This window comes from Hypomesus nipponensis, chromosome 27 (assembly GCF_054491055.1).
Source record: "Hypomesus nipponensis isolate SF chromosome 27, ASM5449105v1, whole genome shotgun sequence".
Taxonomy (NCBI): Eukaryota; Metazoa; Chordata; class Actinopteri; order Osmeriformes; family Osmeridae; genus Hypomesus; species Hypomesus nipponensis.
In genome coordinates, this window is record NC_140387.1 from 6,119,240 (window position 1) to 6,143,000 (window position 23,761).

The following is a 23,761-nucleotide window of genomic DNA, read 5'->3' on the forward strand; positions in this document are numbered from 1 at the left end:
AGAAAGAAAACAAACAAACATCTAGGAATCCTTTCTCTCCAAGTGTTTACAAGAAACTGTCTTTGCACTCTGATAACAACATCTATCCGAGTAAATCGCAGACAGGGATACATAATATGTGTACATAATATGTGTCCGTATCTTACCATAGCTGGCCAACCATATTGTTAACAACTCAATCAATAGTGCCAATGCTGATCAGGATTATACATAAAAACTAAGTGATCTTCAATAATGGGATTGGCATTATGATAAACTGTGTGGGCTGTGATATGCAGTAACAGACCTATGTGTTTTTGTACTCTATCAGATGGCTCCTTGTTGTCCTGTCACCAGGGATGGTTAAGACACCTGCCAAGATCCAGCAAGCGGAGGAGCCATTGTGTGTATGAACATACCAAGGATACCCATGTCAACCACTCTTTCCAACCAAGGTTTGAGGTTGTTGCCAAAAAGAGTCCATAAATTACACGGTTTTCTTCAATTAGCCATCAATTAAATGGGGATTTGGTTCTTTTTGTCACATATTAGGCCATTGAAGAGAGCTGAGACACACAGATTCTGTTGGATTTACAAGGATGTCTTTATGCCTTTTGAGAAGGCGCCTCTGATTTGCATGTTCAAGGAAGGGCAAGACTAAAGAGAATACTTAAAGTTCTTAATTCCCCTGTTGTTTTCCCAAAGGTCACTGAACAGGAAGTTGTGACAAATGGCCTAAGGTTAACCTTTGAGTTTTCTGAAAAACCAACTCAACCATTCCCACCAATCTGTGGTGAAGATCTTGTAAGCCTGTAGTCAAATCATTTAGGACTGAGTTGAATGAGGTGGCTTATCTGGGCTGGGCAATGTGCCATTTTCAAAAAAATATTCAGTACAAGAGAACATAAAATTGTGCAGGCAGGGATTTGTTTGTACTTAAACTTTAAAAACTCCTAAGGAGACAAACTATGCAAAGAAAAAATCATATCTAAAGGAAACTGGGTGGGGTCTTGAAAACCAATATTTGTCAATAGAATATAGTGTTCCACAATAATATATCTAAATAAACCTGTCATATATTTTGTTAATTCATATTAAATAAGTTCTATTCATTAGGTGTTGTGTAAAGCAGTATTTTAAAGGATCTTTATGAGCTTTTAGAATGTTTTAATGTTATCAGCTCTCCAATGGCTTTTTTATTGTTAATTATTGAACAATATGCAATTAAACATCTTAATGCATTCTGTAAACTGTGGAATAAATGTAACAGTATCAGGATTAATTTGTATTGTCAAAAAATATTATTATATTATGTGGGATGCTCTATTTGACCAAACCAGTACATTGATGATCTACCATGACGACAAAAGTAAATTATGTTTGTAATTAGGAAGAACGAGAATGAATATAACTTTAAACAAATGGACGATTGAATAATCGCAGTTATTTAAAGCAGGTGAGTAGCGTTTGCTATGCAAGGGTGTGCCACACTATCATTCACCCCTGAAAGTGAAGAAGAAAGCAAAATCAATTTCAGACTGCATCTCTCGGCTGCCTGTCTTTGGTTCACATCACAATCATCACAGTCTCTGAGTAATTGTCATTCGCCAACTCCGGCTTCCCATGTGAACACAGCAAACTACTTGACTATTCCTTCAACTGACAAGCTTCTCATGGACACCGCAAATATACCCCCACTTGGGAACACTGACCAATTACTGGAGGTAACACAAGCCAACGAATACACAGTCCATCGTGTGAAGTTGCGACAGTGAAAATATATTCATCACATGCACGGCGATGGAGAAGGGTTGACTGTAAATACTTTATTTCTAAAATCTAGCTTTGTACTGACGAGCAATTCAGATGACGCAATACTCAGAGCCAAGGTTTTAGGCGCAAATTGTAACAAATTGTACCTTGACATTTGAGTAAGTATTTGAAAGAAACTTGTACATTTCAAAATGAAAGGTGCTCGTCCCTTTTCATGTAAAAGTGCTTAACCTTGATCATGTTTTGACATAGTTATAAGTGTGCCACTAGATTGCACTCGAGCAAATCAGGCCTCAGGAGTAAATAGAAATTCCACCACGGCCATGCAGGTTTATTTTACGTAAACAATGGTGAGACAGGTGGATGTGAATCTGTACTTAGTTCAAGTATACTATTTTGAAGCACAACGGCTATAGAGTACTCTTAATCCCTTTTTCATCTTGTATCACACACTGTCTGTGATGCATGGTATAGAATGCAAGGACACCAATATAAACAAAGGCAAACACACCATTTTAGGGGGGGGGGGTTAGAAAGTATCAAAACTGTCCACGAATTAGGAATTCAAGGAACATGCTTCATGACATTCGCTGATAGGAGTTCACTCAGCCAGGACTGAGCTGGATGTGGTCATGAGGCACTGATCTCTGTTTCTCTCCGCTGATGTCATGATGTGATACATAAAGCTGTGATGCTTTGGGGTTCTCTATCACTGTCAATCTCTCCCGCACCGCCTCCAGACGGCCCCTGTACACTGATAGGGGGCAGGCCAGTGGGACGGGGGGCATCAGGACATGCTTGAGGAGTTAATGGCTATTTACATGGGAAGATAAATAGTTTGCTCAGATCTGCTCGGCTCCTGTCGGCGGTGGAAAGCCAAAAGGAAGCAGGTGTCAGTTGTGACAGGCAGGGTTTCTGTTGAGGAAATAGCCAACGCACCGTGACAAGACAAGCCGGGGCTGGGAAGCAGTTCTGCACACAGGACTTGAGCAAGAGATTGGAGAAGGAGGAAATTGTGTTAGAGAGAGGAAATTAATTCTAATCTTGAAATATACCCCAGGGCAGTGTTAAACGCATTAAGGGTTATTCAAGAGAGGGACATGTGTTATTAAAAATGACTAATTGTCAAAACTGCCTGCATTAGAGCAATTTCCTTTCATGCGTCTCAATCATGTGACTATCTATATTTGTGGATACATCTTCTCTTCATACCATGTGGGCTTCACCCAAAAGTATTGGTACTTCTGGGTGTAAGTATAAGTACCTCATATTGAAGTATTGAGCTCCATGTCTGCGATGCAAGCCACACATACAACAGTACATGGTTCTGCTCACTGATTCACAGACACTCCCAGTCTGATGGACCCAACGTCCCCCAAGTCCAAATCCAGCTCTGCTCGGCTAACGTTCCACCTGAGGACTCCTGTCAATCATAGCTGATGCTGCAGATATGCTCTGGGGTCATTTAGGCCCTGAGACCCTCTGGTGTGAACCACTGGGCCTAATATCTCGCTCTACGACACACTCAATTCTGCACAGTTAGGTCAAACTCGACCCTAAGTGCTCACAAAACACCAGATACATGCACTTGTCTGGTCAGGTGGTTAAGTCACCACACGGGAGGAATCTGCTCCTCGGCCAACAGTTGAAAAACTTGTCAAGCTTCACATGTTCAGCAATCTCTTCAGCATATACAGAGGATATTTTAATTACTTTATGACTGTGTTTCAACCACCGCAGACCATTGATTGATCAATACCCACCATCACATTTATAATGTCATTAGGCTGACTCATCCCAACACAGCATTATTTATGCCCTTTATAGCTGGTTAAGTCCATAATATTGAATTCCTTCACTTAGTTGAGTGCAGTTTGAAGGTCCAATTTAAATCCAATTTAAAATTTAAATCTAAACCAGGCAGACAGATACATCCAGTGAATAAACTCAAGAAACAAGGACATCTTTAAACACCTATGACGTTCTAAATATGTTGCTTGCATCAGGTTCCAACCTTCAAGCACCATGTCTGTCCTGAATCAGGTACTTTGGTACTCTGCCAAATCCATAGCCCAGTAGGGTTGGTGGTGCACACCTCGCAGCTCTCCACAGGGTTGGTGAGATTCCCGGAACACCTGAGGCTCTGGAATGAGGTCACAGTGGGTTAGTGGCTGTTCTGACCGGGCCACTGGCCTTGATGAATTACTGGTCCAGAGAGCCAACCATGTTCTCTCAATGTCAAGCCTTGTCAAGCCTTAGAAGCTTCAGAGAGACACTGGCCGTTTGTTTAGCATTCCTCAAACTGTCAGGCCAGTGGATCATCGGGCTCAGTGGTATAGGAACACCTGGCTCCAAAGGCCAATATGCTTTTCACATGAGAGAAACCAAATCGCTTATGGAGTACATGGATCAATACTTTATATTTATAGTTTTTAAAGTTTATTCCCTCTTACCTGTAGTGCTACTTACTATGCATTGATTGTTTTGGCGTGAGTTGTCGAGTTTTGGCATTATTGGCCTTAGAGATGTCTGCATTTTCTCTGGGGAGATCGTAACAATATGAATAGATTTACAGGTTTTGAGATTAAAATTACCATGGAAATATATTAATTCAAATGTAGCATGTGGGCAGAAATTCCCTGATAGTGTACAAACACAAATCCATGTGGTAACAAGGTTTCATTTGGACCTAATTTGATCTTATCTGCACTGTCTTTTTTATCATGAGGTCAGAGGGGAAAAAACCACGGCAACAAGCCAATACTCTGGGGTAATTAGGATCTACAAGATAATGAAAAGCTGGTAGTTGTTACTCACCTTTGTGAACTGGTTTACATCAATACGATCTCAATGAGATGGGAAGTACAGGAGAAATGTTTATATTCAGTGTTCACTGGACAGAATTACTCAATTCTACACTCCGTATCTCCAAACAGTTTGCAATACAATTTAGAGTACACAGTAAACAATTAGTCAATACTGCACACGACTTGAATTTAATTAGAGTCTTGAATGACTTGAAAGAGAACCGAAGAACCTTGAGATGTTTCCAACAGAGTTGAAATCCATTTGTATTCCAGTAACTTCAACAAGCTGATCAATGTAAAACCTGTGAGAGTATAGCGTTACCAGATGAATGTGGAGAACACCATTGACACGGTAGAGTGCAATACAGCAATCGTTATGTCATGTATTCTTGGCTGTAATTAATACTTTCAAAAAGGGAAAAAGATGCCATTAGTAGGATTCCCACCAGATTAAATCAAAGCCATTACCGTCACACCAGTAAAATAACAATACTGCAGATCCAGAGGATACATTTTCCATTCCACATGTCAGAATGAAACAGTTATACTGCCTAAAAGTCTCTGTCAAGATATATGATACAATGTCATGACAAACAAAGCAACTCCAGGTATGTCTAATTCTAAGTGGGCTACAAAATCTGGCCAAAGTCATTTAGGCGTGATGAATTGAAAATGTTTGTAATAAATACAAAACAACACCAGGAGTTTGAAGTCAGATGGGGGTGAAGCTCGGTCTGCCCCTGGATTTCAGTAATCCTTGCTGTAAACGTGCTAATCCTTGACATGGAGAGTTATGCTATGTGGTGAGTTGAATCAACAACTACTATCATTGTCAAAGGCTTATAGAAATCTGTATATAATTCTGCAAGTGTAAAATTTGACAAAAGACGCAGGCTCATGCAAGCCAAACAAATAGGATTATCGTAGGTGTTTTGTGTTTTTATACACATTAAAGTTGACCAGGAACTGTTTTATAATCTCAGCCGAGGTTGAGTGAGAATACAGATATAGTTTATTACTCCTTCTGGAACAAAAATGTATAAAGATAAAAACATTTTTTTACATATGAGATTCTATAGGACTCTAGGGAATTGGAATCTATATTTGAGACTCTCTATAACCTATTTAAATTAGCAGCCGATAGTGAGAGAACTCTAAACTGCCACTGATGCATTTCATGTTTGTTTGGTTTGAACCCACAGGCAGAAGGTGCTTTACTATTGCTGTGTCGCTTAATCAGGACTGGCATATGGTTGCTTTCAGATCTGGGTATTAACTTCTGTTCTGGCTTTACCTGTTCATAAATCTCCTGTTATGACCTTATAATGCCAATGGGGGGCATGGTCGAGGGAAAGTTTGCTTGGAAGAAAACTTTGAGGAGGTACTAGGGAAACCTGAAAGGATTCATGTACAGTGTACAGTGCTGTAGAAAATCTAAAAGAGACTATATTTGTTGGTCTTAATCATTCTGTTTCCTGGCAAAATCTTACTGGAGTATTGGTGAATAACGAGAGATTGTTTTGACATGGTGGTCAAACGTAACTAATAAGTAGAAAACTTCTCTTAATATGGCATGTTTTTTGTTAATGACTATTGGTGAATTAAAATGTTGCTCATTCAGCAGAATTTGACTCGGTCAAGGTTACTGTGGCACACTCTTGCACATAACAGGACCTGGACAATAGCTTCTTATTCTGTGTGGATCTATCATTGAATCTGGAAAGTGAGCGCACAACCTATCATTTCCTAAATATGATCTTGTCGATAATTTGATCTCTGGCTGATCTAATCCTATCCGTGGCTTTACCACACTCCTAACCACACAATCAACCACTTAGGCCTGTCAGGACTAAGTTCAAGCACAAAGCAAAATGTCATACTGACTACTGAACGTCAACGGTAACAATGCATGTGAGATTAGGTATATTTAGAGGGAGATTTCGTTCTAAGTCAGCTCAGTTTGGAGGTTACCGTTTGCATGGGGCTCACTTCAGCCACTTTAGTACATCCTGTTGCAGGCTCCCTGGTTGTTTTTAATCTCTCTCCCTCTCCTTGAATGGTAAAGCAGCTCCATAAATTGCAATGCCTCCCCTCTACTTTATTTCCTCTCCTTGTGTGCGCTGAATTGTGGACCCATGAATTTATTAAGCCTGTAAAAGTCCTCATGCAGTTAGTCTACAAATTGCATCTCTCTATACATTTTGTAGTACTCTGTCCCTCTTGTCAGGTCGGATCGTGGCGACCTCCTCCATCTCCTCTACCCAAGAGAAGAAGCTAATTTACAGTGGGTGAAAGCCCTGCCTTTCCAAGCTGATGATTTACTCTTTATTGTTTCCCACACATGAAGTTGCTAGAAAAACTTTGATCTCCGAGTCCACTCAGCTTAACTGAAAGAAACTTTAGCTTCCTTCGCCAACTGGCTAAACATGAACCACTGCCAGGGCAAAAAACCCAAAACACAGGCCAGCTGGTGCACTGAATTTAAAGCAGAGTAATTGAGTGTGTATTGATCATAGAGGGACTTGGTTTAGTATGCAAACAAAGGCTAAGTATAAAACAGTGTTTTCTAACAGGTGCTGAGCAAAATGACTCACTCATTTGCCAAAGAATTAACCAACGTCATTACGAGTAACTGTAGAGGACATGGGCCTAATGTGTGAATTATTTCATTTAGAGCAACTGCAAAATACTCACACGCTAAAATAAGACCAGAAAAGCTCCAACAAGTGCTTAAGTTCTGCATGGAGGAAATGTCTCATTTGCATTAATGTGCTCTCAGCAAGATAATGGCCCATTATGATTACTTACTCTACATTGCAACACCAGCAAAGCCATAGCCTATGCAACTGTTTCACAATTTATTTTATATAAATACCATCTAGCCTATAAATTCAAATATTTGCTATATACACAAGATATAATACACAGAACGTAGAATCATATCCAGGGCAAATGTTTTCGATTTGATTATCCGTGTTCATTTATTTTCATTTAACATGCAAACAACTTCAAAGTTTCTGTGTATAATATTGTGTCAAATGGAAACGGGAAAGATTGCTGTACACATACAAAAGAGACATCATCGAGAACATTTGAAAGCCTACAACATATTACATTTTCATATTTCATCAATCTTTAGTTTCTACGTGGCCAGACCAACAGGCTTGCAAGCTGACGTTACACTGGGTTTTGGCTGAATGGATTAACACCAGCAGTACCAGACCTGAGGTGAAGCTTATTCGACGACATCATGCTTTATCTCTGCACAGCCGCTACACTGAGGCCTCGCTTGTTCACATGCTTTTCACGTCTTTCTTTTTTCCCCCCAAGTCTTTTCAGCATCTCTTTTTGGTGGGATGGGACGTTACCATGGGAAATAGCCATGCAAAAGCAAGACGACAACGACAGTGATCCTGAAACAAAGACAGGCAGCCCAGCAGGGAGCCTGTGTTACAGGACTCACTCCTGGGAATCGAATGGCACCTCTGACTCCATTGACTTCAGTGTGTGTGAGCAAAGTTTCACTGCAAATGAGTCTTGGTGTGCGTGTGGGTTTAGGTTTGTATGTTTGTGCGCGTATGGGTGTGTGCATGTGTGTGCGTGTGTGTGGTTTTAGTGACAATACAGTACATATCCCAGTATAATATAGTAACAACATGAATGGATCACAATGAAGATGTGTATTTCTCACAGTATCCACAACATTCACGGTAGAATGTGTAACAATACACTACTGAAGATCAGGTGGAGAACTCAAACGTTCAGGTCAAAATCATTTTTTGTCAAAAGGAAAGCTCTGTACTTGAACAAAACAAGAAAATCGGATCAGAAAAGCTTTCAGGTATTGTGGAGTCAAGCGACTCAGGTCAGTCAACGACCAACGACAGCAAACTGGCTACCGTCTGTGGAGCAAATGGGCTAGGGCCCACTTTGAAGCTCATGTTCCCTCTGTCCGTCACTCTGACTCCCGTGTATTGTTTAAAAGCCTTTTACCTGCGAGGACATCGGATATGGCCATTAAATAGCCCAGTGGTTCTTGTAAGTGTAGTCTGTCAGCTGTGCACTGGTGTGTGATGCTTATGGGGAGCGTGTGAAATCCCCTCGCCCTCCAACGGTGCCCTCCCCACCAAGCCCTCCATCAACGGCTCCTGTTCCTCTCCTGTCCACATTTCCAGCACTCCTTCCTCTCGCCGCTTCATTAGCGGGAATAATTACAAAAGCCATAGGTTTTCGAAGGCAGCCTTCTTCCTGCTCGCGGTCAGAACACTGTGGAGCAGAAGGAGCTGTTTCAGTTTCTGATGATGATTGTTATAATGGTAGAAAATGGATGCGGAATATGGAGTGATTATTTCGATAGCATAAGCAACATGGTTGACCTACTCATGGCTGTGATGGTCCGCGACAATACTATGTTGTCTGTTGTGCTCATTGGATGTGACCTTGTTTCAATGTGGGTGACTTGCTCAGACAGTGTCTTTAACTGCATGACTGGAGGCTGTTCTCAGCAGTCTTCCTCTGCTTGAGAACAATATCATAGTCTATTGTCATATATGACAACATATGAAACCATGCTGGCTATGAATAAAGGGAATTATTAATGGCTGGGATTGGGAAGGTAAGAGTAGATTGGGGCATTCATGAGCCCATATCGTCAGCATAACCATATACATAGACTGGTGATCACCTTATCAAACCACTTAATAAGATATTTTATGAGTTAATTCGGACGTTCTAAAGTTTTCTCTTTTGGTAATAGTGAGTTGCCACTTTAAATTCGACAAAACGAGGAATTAACTGTGGGTGTGCCGATGCCACTGCACGCTGAATGTAGGCAACTGTTCCAAGAGTCGGCAGATGCCGGATGGCACTATAAGTGCACACTGCACAGAGCAAACGCTCAGCGAAGCACTGAGGCGCGCGAGATTCTTTGCTGAGCTAGAGGAGGACAGTCTCCTCCGGTAGCATCTCGTCTTTTCAACATGGATTTAGGGATCAAAAGACACGGTGGGATGTTTATACAGGTTGCAGTGCTGCTTTCCTATTCATATGGAGCAATTGGAAGAGGTGAGCATTGAGCAAGGTGTTCTTTCCTAAAATGTCATGCATTCCCATTGTGGACCTGCTGTTGCTTGAGCAGCGCGGAATGCGTTCTGCTGTTAAGTTTTTTTAATTCATATTTTTTCTTTTAGTTTATTGCTGTGTGAACTTCAGTTTACGACCATATTATGGATACTGGCATCATCTGGTTTGGTTGATATTTTTTAACATGTTCGTTTTGGATATAATAAAGTTGGCTACTTTATACAAATAAAAGATTACGCAGATATTGAACTTGATGCTTGTAGAATGCTTATAAGCTCGCACAAACTTATCAAGCCGCTTGATCTATGCTAATGGCATAGTTTTACCTTAGCCTTCACACGTTCGGAATGGGGCTATATACTCACCCCATTCTCTTCAGCCATGTGGAGGGGACCCGCTGTGCAGGATGCTGATTCTTTAGCTTGTAGGTATTTTAACAATCGGCCATCAAAACTGGAGTATATATACACCAGTTTTGATGCAATGCAATGTCAGGATATCCTGCTTGTTAATTTAGCCACAATTTAATAGCACTGCCTGCCTCTATGAAAGGCAAACGCGATTACCACAGCATCGGATTCACGGATAGAGAACACTGATAGGAGTTGCCTAAATGTCCGCATAACAACTAATATGCACAGTATGCTAAAAGCTATAACTCAGGTTATTTGAATAACGGTGGTTTGACGAGGTTATAAAGCCTAATGCACGCCAACGGTTGCAGCATTAAACTATTTTCAGAAGATCATAAGTGACCCAGTGAGACCTTAAATGATCACAATAATCTAGACATGTTGAAGCGTACTGTCATCTTGAACGACTTGCCTAAAGGCAACAATAACCTGTGCTGGACTGCCATATGACAGGTTTCTGTATGAGTTTCTGATTCTCCCCAAGCAGGGACAGCTGAGAGAGAAAGAGACCGAGAGAGTAAGTGAGAGAAAGATAGAGATCCGTGAGATGTGTATAATGAGATGAATCTGTATTGTAATTGAGGCAGATGGCTCTTAACTTCTCTGGACCTTGGCTCTGCACAGTCACACTACACCCAGTGCATTCCTGAGTCACACAGTTGCCTGCAATGGCCGTCACACAGCCTGTTTCTCTCAGCCGAGCACAATTCACACTTAGCATATAGGGGTGAATCATACTAGCATGGTAACTTGCTCTTGAAAGTGGTAGCTCTGATCGTCGCCCAGCGACTTAGCTCAGCAGTTTCATAGCTGCGGGACATTATGTACCATAACTTTAATAAATTATCACAAACCCAAGGATGCAGAACTGACAGGTGTTGTTCGGGTTCACTTGTCTTCAGAGTCTTGTAAATTTTGTGTTTGCCCTTCGGCGTAAAAAATGTTGGTTTCTTGATGTGATGCAAATATTACTATCCTGCAGTCGACATCAATGTTATTGTAGTAAACTGATGATGAGGTGGCACATGCCAAGGCGAAAACATATCTCTGTCCTCGTGGATCCTGTCAAAGATAAATCCTCAGCTCTTGTTGTTTGATGTTGTCTTTGAAGTTGTAACCATCCATCACAAAGCGGTTCTCTCCACAGCTTGGTGAATAAAGTGAAGAGTCGCTATTTGGAATAGCTAGACCTTTATCTTGAAGGACTCTTGATTAGGGTGCTTATACACTTCCGCATGCGGGACGAGGAGGTGGCTGGCCCTGATGGGCTGGATGGCCTCTAGGTTCTTATCTGTGGTGGGTCTCGGAGAGGGAGGGTTTAATCAAAGGACTGCTGCGTTTGATAGAACCCTCAAGACCAGCGCACTTCAGAAGTTCAGCTCGCTGACGAGGAGTGGAACGTCAGTTCTCAGCTGGAGATGCAGCAGTTCCCTCCATGTGACCCATTTTCCAAGTTTGTATTTTATTTCGGTCCGAATGCTGAGTTAAATATACACATTCCTCGCAATATCTGAATTCCATTTCACATGCAACAATTAGATGATGCCTAATCTTTGACTTGTAACCATGAGTCATCCTATAGTGTACCTCTGTCGATCTAAATAATGGATATATTATTATTTTGAGCTTACATGCTCTCCATGGACCCGGTACAAAACTAGGTTCTATTTAAAGCAGGCCCTCTGACAGTGCTGGTGAGAATCATCTGAATTCAAACAGACCCAATAGGTTTAATTCACGTTCAACCTTTAACAGCTTCGAGAGGCAGTATATAAATGTGATTTAGCTTACGTTGTCATCCACAGGGCTAGATGGATATCTGAACCAGGCAGAGAAGATCAGAAATCATGCACGTGAGGGTGTTATGTTGATATGGTAGCTGACCATGTGTAGGACATGTCAGTGGTTTCCACTTATCTCATCATATTGTTAGCGGGTGACTCAGTGCAAACTCAAGGAACCAGGGCTCTTCCGAGGCCGTATAGAAACAGGCCTCCCTTAGCCTTTTATCTCTTTTCAGGGATGATCCAAATCTAGAAGCACCAGAGTGTGTGCTCTAATCATGGTCTAATGACAGATAATGGCATTGCACCACACTCCTATGCAGGGTGCCCACAGCTAAAAGTGAGTCACTCTCCCCACCAGTGTGTGGGGTACTTTCCAGTCATAACTATGATGTCAGCTTGCTCTCTCAACCCACACAGGCAGTAAAATCAATGACAGGCCTGGAGCTAGCAGGCAGCTTGGGGGGAGGGGGGGGGGACATCAGGAGAGGTGCCCCCTTTTGGCTGAGTCCGCCGACTGCTCCCCAAAGGTGTTTACATGGTGGGAGAGTTGGCTGATGGCAGAAGCTTCAGGGCAACTTTTTGTTGAGCTTTGATTGAGACTCTGGCTTCGGGAAATGGCCCCCTGTCCTCCCATATGCGCCAGATAGTGGGACTAATCCAGGGAAGAATATGCCTGGAGTGGCAATGATGTACTGTATATTTCGCCAGACCGTGTGGCTTCATATGCAGCTGTCTCATCAGAATTTATAACTTTTCAATGAGCCAGTTGTTTGTATTGTGAAGAACATAAACTACTGAATAAAATCAATTTGGTTTGAATGTGTGGCGCGTTTCCTTGCGAAGCCCACTGTCCATTGTGATTCATGAGAGGGTGGCGTCTTCGAGAGCTTGGAAGAGGGAAGGGGATAGTGGCGAGGATAAATCACCCTCATATTTCTTCTTTACTGTCATTTATGAAAATGTGTATAGAAGTCGAGCCGTGAATGGGAACTCGTGATTGTCAAGGTTATACAAAGGGAGCACCACTACTTTTTTTTTTACCCTGAGAACTTAGGACTGACAGTCATGAATCTAGATTTATTAACACAGGCGGCAGTATTTAAGCGTCAAATTGAAAAAGAACTGCGACCCATCCATTTATGATTCGATCCCATTCCATTCTATATTTGCTCAAGGCCAGTTCACCAAAAAGATTGGCACCCAAAAACAAAATCATTCATCACATGAGCCTGTCATCATCGCAGGTGAGTTATTGGTCATTCACACTTTGTCAGCGTTTCCAGTCATACATCCAAGCTTGAGTTCTGTACTCAACTACTATTAGATTAATAAATCACTATTGAGAGGCCTTCATTTTAAGTGAGTGAGAACTTAATTCACACATAGTTTTACTGCAGAGCAAAATTCCACCAAATGCGTAAAGTTAGCTGAGTTACTGCAGGATCCTGTAAGCTCTGCAGAGAAACTGGAAGGTTCCTGGTGAACAGTGAAAGGGCGCGGACACAGTGAGACAGCCATGGTTTCCCCCAGTGGACCCCCTCTACTTTCTAGCCCATCAGTGACATTCTGGACTCAATGTCCCATTTCATTCTCCAGTGGTTTTCCCTTGGAGTTAAAGAAGAGGAGGTGACCCCGGCAGTAAACTCAGATCGTATTGAGACGAGAAGCGAGTTCTCCAACTCTGCTCAACCGCTACCTTAAAAGGTTACCTGCACATTCTGCGTTTGTGCGCGTGGTGTAGTTGGAGTTCAAACTCAGCTTTCCTATAGACGTGAGTAGACAAAGTAGCCTGCAAAGCTAAAATTTGGGTTTGTTTGCACAGTTGTTTTGGGAAGCGGACGCATGTCCGGTTTCCAATGAGCTTGTCTTGTGTGGCCGCTGAACCCCACGCCTCTGTTACTCTGCTGTGTTTGGACCCATCTTTTATGAGTTGCATCAGTCAGGAGACCTCATCTGTAAACATAAGCCATTCCGACCTTCTGACGATGACTGTCAAAGGTTGAAAGCTACAACGTGATCAAAGACAACGATTTGGAGATCGTGTACGGCTCCACAGAAACTCTGTAAAGCTTCTTTGCTCATGATGTCAAGAGATGATAAATCATTCTGTACCTGTGTTTACATCGGAGATCCTCGCTCTTTTGATTCATTATTGGTTGAAATACTGATGTACTGTAGCCTGACGTTGTCATACTCATAATTCTTGTCAGAATATGTCTGATAGCTCTCCATTGGCCTATCAGTATGTGTGTTTCAGAGCAACGTAATATGTTGTTCGTTGAAAACAAATTCAACCCAAGCACTCTTTGGTGACGTGGTTGTACGTTACTGTTGATCATCTGTCCATCATCGTATAAAGCCCGCCCTGACAATTTCATTGGTCCGAACCACTCCTGTTCAGGTATAGTTTTTCCTCAACCGAGCTTCTCCAGACCCAACTTCCCGACCAAATTCTTTTGTGGGCGGGGCTAAGTTGGGCTGGCAGCCAGGTTAGATGTACTGTAGGTGACCTAAATATGATATTGTATTTATGTCACATATGTGCATTTGAGTGTATGATATCTACATTATGACTCTGCTAAGCGCTTCAGTTTAGTTAGTTATACAAGTCCACCCAGGGCTGTGTGGCCTAACTTCATGTTCCCTAAAAGCCAGTGATAGCACAGCTAAGGGACCGGGGCATGTAATTAACGGGTTGTTTGGGAGCGGCAAGTAAATAATGATAATCACCTGGAGCTTACCTCATTATTCACTCAATTTTACTGCTCTTACCCAAGTGGGTCCTCCTCAGCGATATCAGCAATATGGTATCATGAAGCAGGCTTCACTGCCACTCCACTGACTCGGTCATATTTCAACTTCAAATTTCTTTCAAGATAGTTAGTACAGCATGCATATGCTCAGTGTTACTATGAGGGAGTAGGGATTTTTGGGTGCCAGTGATCCGTTCTAGCAGTAACTGAAAACCTGCTCTCACTCCAGCGACTTTCGCACCCAAAATCAAATGGATTTCTCCACACTGCATTACCGACGTGTAGATTAAAACACTCTAACATGAGAAACTGCTGCTTGAGCAAATGAAGACACTTCTTGGAGTGTGTGTGTGTGTGTGTGTGGGGGGGGGGGGGGGCACAGGGGAAATTTGACAAATGTCATAGCTATGTTATGCCCCCCCCACCTCCCCCATACACACACACAAAAAGAACATCCTCAACCGACGTAAAGTGCATTGACTGTTTGGTGTCATGGCAGTACAGTGGCCCTTTTTGTCTGTCAGTCCTGATGACAGCTCTCCTCTGAGGGGTTTCGCTGGGGCTGAAACTCTGTCGGGGGATTTGGGTTTCAATGACACAGAGGAGAAAACATGGAGGAAATGTGATTATCTTTGGAGAACTTTTAAAAGAAGAGTGCTTATGGTTAAGTATGTCCTCGGGGAGATCTTGTGGACCGAATAGCTTTAAATCAGGGAGTACAAGCCACCATGGAGTGCAGTATACTCACACCGGAGCTTCTCCTTCGAAGCTTATGCTAAATTCAAGTGGCAGTGCAGTGGTGGATAAGAAAATGGATGAAAATGGTGCCGTTTTTCAGGTCAGGTCTGTGTGAGACCACTGCAGAGGCCCTTTAGTCTCTCATGATGCTAGAACATATGTTGGGCTTGTGGTGATGTTTGAATGTAGGTTGCAGTTTAATTATGTATGGCAAAAAGACCTGGGCCCATGTGTAATTTGTAAAAGTTCCGGAAAGTTCAGGAAACGTGTTGGTGTGAAGTTTAATAGGTCCTTTTAATTATGTTTATTTGAGGAATATGAGATGGTAAATGGTTAATAACCTAATAGTGTTTTCTGTGACAAACAGTGTCAATTTAATGTGGCGCTTGACTCGTATATGTAGGTGAAGTGGATGGTATGTGTTGCGTCAGACTGCACCTGAGGCTTTGCCCAAGAATTGCAGTAGCTTCGTGAATTGCTTTTTTTCTTCTTTTTGAATTGCGTTGTAATAAGTATTATTTTCATGAAATATTAGATAATCCAATTTAAGATATTCCAGACAGATAGTTTACATAACAGTCCAGGGAGCAATTTGTCTAAGCTGTGTTGTCTGAATAAGATTGATAGCCAAGTTTGGCAGTAAAAAGCCTGGGTTATGTTCAAACTCCAGTTACAAATGTGTCTGAACTTAAACAAATTCCCTTTGTGCAACTCTGAGTTCTTGTAGCTGTCGCTGTAATACAATTTGAAGATTCAGGGTAGAGCTAAGGCCATTATGCAGCTATACTTTCAAAACTGAACTTCTGAACAGCAGAAAAGTATTCTTTTAATCACTTTCAATTACCTCTGTGCGGTCGCCCCCCATTGTTACGCTGTTGTCTTTAGCAGCGAAAAAACGAGCGCCGAACGGGTTGACATTCTTTCAAAGACAGCGATGGCGGCCATGCAGAGTTTAATTTATACAGGAATGCCTTGCCCAGGCATAATAAGATATGGTCTTACATTGTTTACCAGGATCTGTTTTGAAGCGCTAGAGTCGGGGTGTCACCGGCACGACAGGTGTGTTTACTGGAGATGAAGGTAAGAATGAGAAGGATCAGACTCTCCTGTGTTTGTTAGTGCTAAGCTCCCTATCAAACTCCTCCCATACTTCAGTCGAGGCCTGCTGGTAAAGTCGTCGCCCGAGGGCAGCCAGAGACAGGACAAGTTGGATTAGAGCTAATGTACAATAACATTGTTTGAGAAGTGCTTCTGTCAACGAACCCTACACAGAGTTCACTGTTACAGCCTCCAGTGCGTCCCTTCAGGCCCTTCAAGTTCCAGTTTGGCTACCGCCAGCTTGTTGATCAGGCTCTCCAGAGTTGGCATCCTGTCCTAAACAAGCCACCGTAGAGCAGAGGAACACAGCAGGACTTGGGAATAAAGTCTGGAGAGGGGCTTGATGAAGCCTCTTACACAGCTGAAACCATCATGAAGCCGCAAAAACTCTGTGATTACATTGAGAAAAATACGCTATAGAGACTTGCTCTGAAGAGGCTAGAAGAATTTTTTTTTTTTTTGGGGGGGGGGGGGATAATAACAGTTAATCATGGAACAGGGCAGTTTGGCCCTTTAGTTGTATGTCATTTCAAACTCAGGCACTGCTATTCTGCAGTGTACAGTATATGGCAGTCAAACGCTGCTGGAGTGCTTGCACTAAGTTTCCAAAACATTTCTGGATGTCTGTGCTATTTTTGAGCATGGCCTACACATAAATTGGCGGGTTGAAGTCAATTCAGTATTTAGCAGTGTTATGCGAAAGCATAACACGATGGGCTCAAATTTGTTCAAGCAAACAGGGTAAATTAAGCAGTCACATTTTGTATTGGGGACATTTGTCCCTGTGAAGTTCAGTGTATTCTACTTTGCAGAAGCTGTTTCTCTTCCTGTGGCAGTTGGTCTAAATGTTAGCCACAACAGGTTGGCCAAAAGCCCAATGGCACTCTCAATCTGGCCAATTAATTCACTGCCAGAGGAAGACGCTAATTAAAACAGGGAATGAAGAACCCCTACGCTGTTGCTACATTCAGTTAGCACATTTGGGTGTGTTGCAACTACTTCAATCCATCTCGGGAGTGATCCCCATGGGTCAGGATGCAGGACTGAAAGTTGTGCAGAATGTCAAATAGGAACACAACCAAATGTTATCGAGCTCAAAGATGATTGTTTCCAAGACCCCCTAGAACAGGCATCCGTAGCCCCTCTCATTATTTCCCCGCTTGCACATATGCGGAATCCTCAAACACCTCAAAGAATGGCACTGAACCCTCGCTGAAGATCAACACCCTGAGCTTCTCCACCTCCCCACACCCTCTTCTGTTTGTGAAGCGTTGGATCAGGTTTATTAGTATTCCCTCCTTACCTCCATCATCTAAACTATGGGCAGTTTGTTATTTCAGCAGGATGTGAACCTGGAGATGGATGAGGCTGAGCCCAGAGTGACTGTTTCCCTTCTTCGTGAGCTCCTGCCAAGAACCACCCTCTTATCAATAGCGATTAAACACCTTCGATGGGTTCACAGGCTCCTGACACTTGTGACAATGTGTCATCTGAGTGCAGGTGCCATCATTATTTAACAAATGATATCAAGTAGTCAATGAGCAACCGTCTGATGGATCATTGCCACGAGAAAATGAGCAAATAAAACTCAACGGGAAAACCGCAACTCTGTCTGTTGATTTGCTAGCCTTGTGGGGGAGTGGCCGTTTACATGCGTTTTACAAAGCTGGTTTTAGCACCAAGCCGAGGTAGAGGTCATCACAGTTCAGTGAGAGGATGTGAACTAGTCTAGTGTTCTGTCTTTACTTCTGGTTCCCTCGATGCTGTTTGTGCCAGGCTGATCCGAGTGTCAGGGTCAGTTCTTAAATACTAGACGACACGGTTTCCAGACTTTCCAGACCTAAAATAAATATATGTCAACGGCTTACCCCTCTCGTTGTGATTTTCTGTTGAGGTGTACGGTGCTTGTTTTAGGAGCATGTCTTCTAATTTCACTTCTCAAGTATAATTGAAGACTTTTACCTCATTATCACAACAAATATCGACTGAGTATGATTATAGGATCAGGGGGTCAGATGGCTGAGTGGTTAGGGAATCGGGCTGTTAATCAGAAGGTTGCCGGTTCGATTCACAGCCGTGCGATTGACGTTGTGGTCTTGGGAAAGGCACTTTACCCTACTTGTCTCGGGGGAAATGTCCCTGTACTTACTGTAAATCACTCTGGATTAGGGCGTCTGCTAAATGACTAAAAAGTAATGTAAATAATCAGACGTTTGTCAAACAGTGATCTTGATCATCATCAACTTGATTCACATGGACTCAATTGGCCTAGATACATTCGTGGGAGTTATGCTACCAGGTGTGGGTCGAGTACTTCTGTTTAATTGGCTGGTTTTGGTTTGAGTTAGTCTGTTATGTAAGATGTCTGTAGTCTATGTGTATGTAGCTACAGAAGCTCACCAAATGGCTAATATTAACCTCTTGTATAATACAGTATGGGATTAATGTTAAGGCCAGTGACAGGAGGCACACAGTCACATGAGGGGAAACCAGGAGTGCATGTGTTTTATGGATAAAGGCATCTGCTAAATGAATACAATGGGATAATGGGAAATGTAATGTAGAATGTAATGAGTTGGATCTAAGAAGAGATCACTGTAAATTAAAACCTACTGTACTTGGCAATAAAGTTGTTTCTGGTTCTGAAACAGGCTTACCATCGTATTTTAGAATACATTTTGGATGTCTTGATAGAACTTCCTTTTAGCAAACTTGTTTGCTGTACATTCAACTGATTTGGTAACGGGCAAATGGGTTGATTGTTTAGACCTTAAATGGCTCACATACCCAGCATGGCCCATTTGAATAGAGTATGGAACTCTAGGGATAGTGGTGATTAGTTTAGGAGGAAGTGTTGCTGTTCAAGCGCCTGTGGTCCCCAAGACCTGCTGTGGAGCCTGAGACAGATGGGAATGCAACTGTTTTGTTCTGTGAGTTTTATTAGCCTTTGTCCCTTCCTTCCTTCTTTCCTTCTTTCTTTCTTTCTTTCTTTCTTTCCTTCTTTCCTTCTTTCCTTCTTTCCTTCTTTCCTTCCTTCCTTCCTTCCTTCCTTCCTTCCTTCCTTCCTTCCTTCCTTCCTTCCTTCCTTCCTTCCTTCCTTCCTTCCTTCCTTCCTTCCTTCCTTCCTTCCTTCCTTCCTTCCTAGCTGTAACCCTCCCTCTCTCCCTCCCTGCCTCCCTCTCTGCCTTCCTTCCTCACTGTAACTTATCTTTGCACACCTCCATCCTTGAAAGTTATCTCTTTGTGTCTTGTCTGGGCTCTCCTTTTGGAGTGTAATATACCCTTACAACTGACCCTAGCACAAAAGCAAGCCCATCCAAGACTCTCCTCATAAAAACATGCAATGACAGCATTGTTGGATGATTTCGACTCTCCAATGTTACGTAGGTAACTTCTCGAAGAGGGCCCTGACAGTCGACACAAAACAAATGTACACACCTAGTGCGACTTTGGCATTTTAGGTTAACGAGGCATCCACAAATCATAGAACGTTAAATGTTGAATGTTGCGCATGCTGAAACTTAATTGGCTCTTACAAAAACTGAAATAATCCTTTGTTGAATTAAGAGACCCATTCACATGAATACTTTATCAAAAAAATTAAAAATACCCTCCATTAAAATGAGCATATTATCATTGAGATGACAGCAATGAAGCCTTTCCTGGTAAGAAAATGCCATAGAATTGGGCATGTATGAAATCCGTTGCAGTATTAAATGCTGTCTCTGATATGAAACAACCGTAAGAGACTCAGTTTGAGACAGTAATGTTCATTTGTGGTTGCACATCAATAAACATTTGAATATGGGTGTACTTTCAGACCATTTCATTACATAAACTCTGTAATGTTCACTTCAGATTTCTCTTCATTCTTTAAAAAACAGCAATAAAAACATAATTACATGGATGGAGTGTGTGTGTGTGTGTGTTTCTGTGTCGGTACAATATACGTGTTTACTAAACCTCCAGTCATAAACATAAAAGTGTATGGAGCATGAAAACATCTCTTCAGAGACTCAGTTCCTACTGCCAGCTTGTTTTTATTAACCAGAGTGTTCGGTCTCACAGGCAGGACTTGATGTGCTCATTGAATCAGGCATAATTAGAGCAAAAAGACATGTTAGTATGGGCCACAGTTGAGATTGTAAATGATTACCCTCCTCTCCTCCTGTCTGGATACTAAAGCTATATATCTCAGTAGTAGAGGGGCTGTGGTCTCCACCTGCCGACTCCTCTTCTAGAATGTCTACTTCTAGAATGGTAATCTTGGAATTCTATCAGAATTGGATGTCGTGTTTTTATGGCTAGTACATTGTATGCTTTAACATGAGGTGTACAGGTGAACTGAAGGATACAGTACTACAGTGGGATGTGATAACTGATGATGAATAGGCCTTGCAAAACAGTCTGTACCACATTCGACGCTGTTCTGTGAATAAAAAGCAAACGCAGCAATTCAGAATTCCAATCCTGGCAAAGGGCATCGGATGTTGAGCCACGTACTTCAAATGTAAACCTCTCTAACATTGCTCTAGAAGACCCCTCATGTATTATGTGTGTTCTGTGATTGGTCCTACAGAGATCTGTGATGGCCCTCTGGTGTCAAACCTGCCCCAGTCATCGTTCAGAAGCTCCTCCCAGTTGTCCAACAGCCACGGACCTGGCTTTGCCAAGGTCAACAGAAGAGATGGTGAGTGCTGAACATTCTTTGGCTGGCAGCACACCACAAGTTCTGACGAGATACACGACACGTTGCTTACTGTGATTCCCAAACACACGGCTGTATGTGTAAACAGACCGCAGACTTTGGAAATCTCCGGATTTTTCAGTGCTATGTTACAGCACCGTTGTTTAGGGTGTGCATTCTGTTCAGCATCCATAACTATTTCCATGGCAGCAGATGACGGCCTGGCTGATTCCAGGTATTCCCTGGTTCTGTTGTGTTGGAATCTATTAGCCCAGCACCATGGACAGTGGCTGTTCTGATGCTCGCTGCTGCAGCATTGAGAGGCTACCCACAGCACAGTGGTTAGAGAGCATCAAAGGCAAGGCTGAGCAGCCGCAGCAGTAACAGCAGCAGGGCAGGGAGAGAACAGGCTGGACGAGCGGGAGAGAGAGAGAGGGAAAGAGAGAGAGAGAGAGAGAGAGAAAGAGGGAGAGAGAGAGAGAGAGAGAGAGAGAGAGAGAGAGAGAGAAAGAGAAAGAGGGAGAGAGAGAGAGATAAGTGAAAGATAAAGAGAAAGCGAGGGAGGAAGAGCGGAGAGAGGAGGATGAGCGTTAGAGAGAGAGAGAGAGAAAGAGAGAGAGAGAGAGTGAAAGATAATGAGAGAGCGAGGGAGGAAGAGATAGAGAGCGAGAGCGAGGGAAGAAGAGGTGGAGAGGGAGGGAGGGAGGGATGGAGAGATAGAGAGCAAGGGAGAGATAGAGAGGGAGGAGAGATGAAGCGAGATTCTCTAGAGAGGGAGTGATAGAGAAAGAGAGAAAGCAAAGAGGAGCTGCACTTGCTGCATCCCTCCAGACCTTCACCTGGTCCTGTACTGCAGGTATATTGGAATACTACATCACAGGCCCTGTGCAAGGTTGCCCTGCCACACCGTCAGAATAAATCTGAATTGTGAATCGCCCACTACAGTAAAAATTCAAGAGGTAGTTTGGTGGGATGCTGATGCAAGGCTTTGCTGTCAGAGAAAAAAAGGTATTATGGCGGTGCTTTGTTTAGATTTGGATGGAAATGGGAGGGTTTTGCGGTTTATTCGAGCATGAAAGCTGAGAATTTGTTGGAAAACTGTTTTCTTTTAGGCCCAGAAGAGGATATTTGGGAAGGATTTTTTTCCACACAGAGACCAAACACAGCTGAGCTGACAGACTACTGTTTTTCTGCCTGTTTGATGAAACATTAAGGTTACAGTATACCGGCTGTTCTCTGTGTTTGCCAACCTGATTTGGCACAGGGTCCTACGTATCAGAGGCTACTGTAGTTGCTTGTTTGTGATTTTGAAGATACCAATTTACCTTTTGTGGATGGTACTGTACTGTGTCCAGCAGGGAAATATGTTCCCTTTCTACAACACATCCCAACCCACCATGCACTTCCTCACCTGCCAAATAACATCTGAGAAAAGGTCATTTAGTTTAGGCCAATGATCACCCAGCTATGGTTCCATTCTCTGAGGTTTGGGATAGGCAACGTCTTTCTAGGGCACTAATACATGCTTGTAAACCCCTGAATTATTAGACTCTTGACTCAAAGTGATACCTTAGCCTTTGTGTTGGGAACGGCGCACAGTATGTCACAAAAAAGCCCAGAGGAGGGAAACTGCGATGCTTAATGTATTCTTCAAAAGCAGTTAAAGATTAGAAGACAGTGTCTCTCAAATTACTTCCCCACATAGATGTCGACACGAGCCCAGCTGTTCTCAGAAGAAATCAATGAATACATTAATGATTCCATCTGATTTACATCTTTGCCTGCCCATGTTAACTCTCAGCATCCTTTGTGTTTCCAACCAGGATGGCCGGATTTCATTTACTCGCAAAATGAAGATAAACCATAAATGACAGTGATACCATTTTCAGCTGAGTAGCTCACCAGATAATCTTTGCAGACATGTTTCTTTCCATTGCACTTAGACACAGTACGTCAAATGTTTGCTTTTCATGCTTGTGGATAATGGTTGTACTTAACTGGCTTCTTTGGTTGTTTTTTTGCGGGTACTGTACAGGTCAACTTTGTCGGTAACATCAGAATTGTAAGGTAGATTTACACAATCAAATGAATTGCCATTAGAGATGTTTGATGTGGTCATTGTGTGTCTGGAAGAACACATACAGCCATGTGTTGATGTAAAGATGTCTTTGGGCGGCCACTTGTGACTGGGTTCCATGCAGCAGATGTGGATGAAAAGAACATGATAGGGCATTGATCACATGTGGAATGCTCTTTTCAAAGCCTCTTGTTGGGAGCATCCTTCTCGCTCCTCTGCTCTCTCTCTCTCTCTCTCTCTCTCTCTCTCTCTCTCTCTCTCTCTCTCTCTCTCTCTCTCTCTCTCTCTCTCTCTCTCTCTGTCTCTCTCTCTCTCTCTCTCTCTCTCTCTCTCGTTCTCTCTCTCTCTCTCTCTCTTTCTTTTACACCGATACTGGCACATCATTATCCTGTCTCTGCCTTCTTTTTCTCAAATATGGAAAATGTGTTCAATTCTAATTCGTTACTCTGTCTCTCGCCTCATTGTGATAGCGAAGAAGCAATTCCGACAACATCAGTTCGTCTCCTTGCCAAATGTTAATAGCAGTATTTAACATTTAAATGGTTTCTTTTTTCAACTGGTGATACT

General features: G+C 42.6%; 1 protein-coding gene across 1 annotated transcript in view; it reads left to right on the forward strand.

Annotated features, from left to right (window-relative positions):
• The first annotated feature begins 9,504 nt into the window (after window positions 1–9,504).
• The window catches only part of cntnap3 (contactin associated protein family member 3), a 55,703-nt gene continuing 41,446 nt past the window's right edge, over window positions 9,505–23,761 (forward strand). The window contains exons 1-2 of the mRNA XM_084693555.1: window positions 9,505–9,623; window positions 21,010–21,120. Coding sequence (XP_084549681.1) covers window positions 9,539–9,623; window positions 21,010–21,120 — 196 coding nt within the window. The 5' untranslated portion in view covers window positions 9,505–9,538. The remainder of the gene's footprint in view (window positions 9,624–21,009; window positions 21,121–23,761) is intronic.